The 4951-nt window shown below is 30.4% G+C and overlaps 1 protein-coding gene across 2 annotated transcripts; it reads left to right on the top strand.

The window, feature by feature from the left end:
* Nucleotides 1-40: 40 nt before the first annotated feature.
* On the top strand, nt 41-4452 carry LOC132758021 (pantetheinase-like). 2 transcript variants are annotated; one of them, XM_060749541.1, is made up of 3 exons: nt 41-867; nt 2829-4098; nt 4144-4452. In XM_060749541.1, exons 1-3 carry the CDS (start codon nt 637-639, stop codon nt 4221-4223), a joined length of 1581 nt encoding a protein of 526 aa, XP_060605524.1. In that variant the 5' UTR covers nt 41-636; the 3' UTR covers nt 4224-4452. The 2 variants fall into 2 exon arrangements, with proteins under 2 accessions (XP_060605524.1, XP_060605522.1); XM_060749539.1 differs by having other exon boundaries at nt 2829-4452.
* Nucleotides 4453-4951: the final 499 nt, after the last annotated feature.

The raw sequence follows: 4951 nt of genomic DNA, 5'->3' as shown, positions 1-4951 counted from the left end.
ATATCGATGGTATTAACTTTAATCTTGTGTCGTTATAACGTTTAAAAGATTGGTGGGTGTTTTAACATTGCGTGTTATTCAAGCATTTTAAATCGATATTTCAACATCAGTGGTTCATACAATGAAATGCTACACTTGAATTATTATTATTTAAAGTGCGCAGATGTTTTCAGTTTTCTTTGTTTATTACATAAAGCGCGCATATTTCATTTTAATATCGCGTTGTTACTTTCAGTAATTGGGTAGGATATATACAGACATCGGTAGAAGATCACTGGTTCACCTGTAGATAAGGTAGATTTAAGCATTCGATAACCTTATTTTTGAGCAGTAAATACTTACCTTTCAAGAAGATATTATAAACAATAGTCGGGTGTGTTTATTAATAGAGGAGCGTTAAGCGGTAAGAAAATCGTTTAAGAACTTTTGAAGGATATTTAATATTCAGTTAGATACTGGCAAATATTAACGAATCATTATTTTGAAAACAATTCATGACTATTCAATACGTATTATTATGATGTGTTTGAATTGCGGATAAAATTCCGTAAAAACGTTAACGTTTTACACTTAATTTGTTTTCAAAGTTTGAAACTACAGAAATATCGTGTTATCGTATAATATTATAAAACGGTAATGGATTATTATTTATGGAATATGGAAGCAAAGAAAAATGTCGTCTGCTGTTTTTTGTTATCGATTGGCATCTCTATGATAACAAGTGCAAAAGTGAAAGTAGCGGTATATGAACATGTTGTCATATCACCTGACGACCCTGAAGCATTATTCACGAGACAGGAAGCTTTCCAGTGGATGTCGAAAAATTTAAATGTCTTTGTTGAGCAAGCCCGAAAAGCATCTGAACAGGTATTTATGTTTTTATTATTAATTGTAATCGAAATATCTTAGAAAGAGTTGTGAGAAAAATTCGAGGATACCATAACGCACAAGTGTGTCATTTCTTTCCCATTTAACGGCACTTTACCATGTGACTTGTCCACCAGGGCGGGCCTTAACCATTGATTTGAATATGCCATATTTAAAATTCTTGATGTCCCTTCAGGATGTAATTGTTTTACAATTAAATAATAAATAAGTATAAATTATTCAGCAAAACATATGTTCATTTGTGCTTACTATATTCTTAGTGTCAAAATCAGAATTTCTTCATTTGAAAAACTCGTTTTATATCTTGTATAAAATATCAGATAATTTCATAGTTTAAACAATACGAGGGTTTTGTGCGGTGAATATCTTCGTATTTATTTATTTATTTATTTTTGCAGTTTTTGTAACTATTACAATAAGTTTATTATTTCATTGTATTCTTTATTCCTTTTTCACAAAATTTGATACTTAGAACACCTAATTCAAAAGCCATAAATAACTTTAAATGGAACACTATTGACTTTTGAAACTTATACTTTATACATTTAAAATATTTAAATAACTTATTTTAATCATTCTTAGTATCATAATTTTATTATAATGCTTATCTATATTTCTAATTTTTTTATATATATTTTTTCTATTAATTTCTCATTCGATTTATTTATATTTACATATAAAACATTTGTAAAAATTAGTTCTTGAAAATTAGTTCCTAAAAATTACTTAAAACTAAAATTAATAATTATTTGATATCACACAATTTTATTCAAATAGTATTAGTATTAATTATTTCTGACTAATGTCGGGGAAGGGCCCACGATAATGTTGTTAGAACTTTTGGCCCAACCCTTTTGTATGTACACTTGATTATGTCTGTAAAATTTTGAAATTGTATATTGTGCGTATAATTATACAATAAAATATTATTAAACTAAACGAAACAATATAAAAAAGATTTAAGCTTTGATTCAATGATAAGTCATTTGAAAAAAAAACACTTAATAAAACTTGTCAACGGCGGGTGTAATTTGTATCAATGTGTAAGAAAAAAACAGCAAAGTCTGTTGTTAATAATGATACCCTCAATACACTTCACCAAAGATATTAACTAGAACTGAAATCTTCATTCGAAATTCCACAGCTTACGTTTTTAATATCAACTTGATATTATGTTCCTTTACAAACTTTAAATTTCAAACAATTTAGAAAACAGAAAGAAAAATGAAAGCACAATTTTAAAAATGTTGTTAATTCAAATGTTGAGATCACCTTATTGTATTGTAAACGAGAGAAATGATCTAAATACACATTTCTCTAAACATTAACTCAGAAGTTTTTAATAGAATACCTGGGGTGTTTAATGTTTACCTTTAGAACGGGCATCCGTCCAAAAACTTTCAGATAAGACGATAAGTTAATTGGTGAGTGGATGGATATGCAATTATTTCATTACGGCGAAGGGAATTAATCAAACGTTTAACGTATTATCAAGTCGTTCTTTTCGCACTATAAAGCTTAAGTGTTTGTTAACTCATATTTACTAAAGTTGAAATAACTCGCTGTTCGTTATTGATATCAATTTATTAGAGTTTTCACCTTTGCCAGGCGCAGCAACAGACTGATAGAAAATATGCATATTAAAAATTTAATCACTTATCTCCATTTTATCTGACGGCAATAGGAAAAAAAACATCCATTTATAATCTAGGTGATGTAAAAACGAAACAGTGTCGAATCAAAGCAATATGGACAAAAACTATTTAGAAACAAACAAATTTATATGATTCTTTTTTTTAATATTTTAATGTTCCACAGCCTTTTGCTTTAGACCTGTCAATCATTTTTATCTAGTTCTACAATTTACGTATAAGTCGTATCCACTTAACATAATAACTTTCAAATATAAAGATTCAAATGTATTCGATATTTCATTTCAGGGGGCAAAGATTATTGTTTTTCCGGAGTATGGTATAACAGGGTTTGATCATTCACGTAATTCGATTGTTCCTTTCTTAGAAGACATTCCGGATTCTAGCACAGACTGGAATCCGTGCATGGAGCCAGATCGTTTCGCTGATACACTTGTATTAAGAAATCTTAGTTGTACAGCTCAAATGTACAAAATCTATATAGTAGCCAACATGGGTGACATGAAAACATGTGACAAAATGACTGATGAAACATGTCCGCACGACGGCCGATATCAGTTCAATACAAATGTTATTTTTGATAATAATGGGCAACTGGTTGCTAGATACCACAAACTTCACATGTACGACGAGACACCACTGTTTGATCCCGCCCCCAATGCTGAACATGTTTATTTTGATACACCTTTTGGAAGGTTTGGAACAATTGTGTGTTTTGACATCATGCAAAATGAACCTACACAAGTGTTGTTGAATAAGTACAGTATTACAAATTTACTTGTAACATCTGCATGGAACGTATTCTTGCCATTTATAATACCGCAACAAATGTATTCAGGACTGGCAAAGAAGAGCGGTATCAACGTGATTGCATCAAACATCAGAAACTCTTTATATCAAATGGCAGGATCGGGTATATTCGGAAATGATATCCAAAGTTTATCTGATGTTAACTCTAATGGTGCGGAAGGCATTTTACTAGTGTCTGAAATAGAAACCGAAGAAGCAAAAATATATGCTCCAAACACAATAATGTCAATAAACAGTTCTGGTAAGGTTAAGCAATTCATTAACAAAACATATGAAGGGACTTATCGTTTTGGTTTAAATATGTCTTACGCCATCATGGAAGGTCAATCTGGAATTGTAACGTCGTGCAAAGATGACGTTTGCTGTGTTGTGACGTATCAATTCAAATCACGCGACGAAAACGAGACAATCATTCTTAGCGTTGTAGATGAACTGCTGTATAAGCCTGGGATAATACACATGCAGTATTGTGCCGTGTTTAAATGTTCACCACATACTATTTATTCTTGTGATTACGACGACATTTTCGTAATAAACTCTATTTTTGCTGACATTAAAATACAAGGATATTTTGACAACGGTGTAACTTTTCCGCTTGTGACTACTATTGACAATAACGAACTGACTATGGATATGGACAAGTACACTTTCGACGATAAAAATGCAATACTGCATAGTAATCAATTTGAAAATCCTCTTTTAGCCGCAGTTGTATATAACACACTTCACTTAGACGTCATTAAAACAGGCGCATCTAGCAATAACACGCTTCACTTAGACGTCATTAAAACAGGCGCATCTAGCAATGTGGCTCAGGGGACTACATTATCGTTGTCCACTTTTCTATTGATATATATCTATAAAGCATCTTAGATCCAGTTTTATTTTTGACATTTGCAAGTTTTCGAACATTTAAATTACACTGAAATAGTATTTTTGTCATCCTTGTGTTATCAGGAACTGCTTGAAACTTTGATTTGTAATACGATTCAAAACATTTAACGTGCGTGTGTTTTAAATAATTCTGAATTATTTTCAAAACTAACCTTCTGTGTAAATTAGATATGTATTGTACATTTTCAGAATGAAATAACTTTACTTATGTTTACAAATGTATGTATGTAACGTATTCTATTCGTAATGATTTTAATGTAACATTTGCTTGATTTAAGCCCTCCTCCGTTACCCCGATGTACATGAATCTTAGCTTAGATTTCGATGTATGGTTTACAAATTTTTTATATCTTAAAGTTTGTGTTATATCAGTATACTAGTTCAAGCAACATTTTGCTTTTAGTTTATATGCAAATTCATAACATCTTTCTCTTAAAATTGAAAAAAAAAGAGAAAAAAGAGCAACAATGATTCATACCAGTTCATATAACAATATAACAATAATAATTGCCATCCCTGATATTTTTTAATAAAGGTCATAAGCAAAATATTGGAACGGAAAGATTTTATTTGTTACTTTAATTTTTCCGAATTCTGGTGAACAATAAATATTTGTAACTCATCAATAAAGTAAATACAACACGTTTCAAATTGATCTACAATATTGAAAGGTTAATGGCAATATGATATACAATGTACGAAAAAAC

This window comes from Ruditapes philippinarum, unplaced genomic scaffold, assembly GCF_026571515.1.
Source record: "Ruditapes philippinarum isolate M1 unplaced genomic scaffold, ASM2657151v2 ctg4753_1_1_1_1, whole genome shotgun sequence".
Taxonomy (NCBI): Eukaryota; Metazoa; Mollusca; class Bivalvia; order Venerida; family Veneridae; genus Ruditapes; species Ruditapes philippinarum.
Note: the sequence above shows the minus strand (reverse complement) of the source record. Positions and strands in the feature narration are given on the sequence as shown.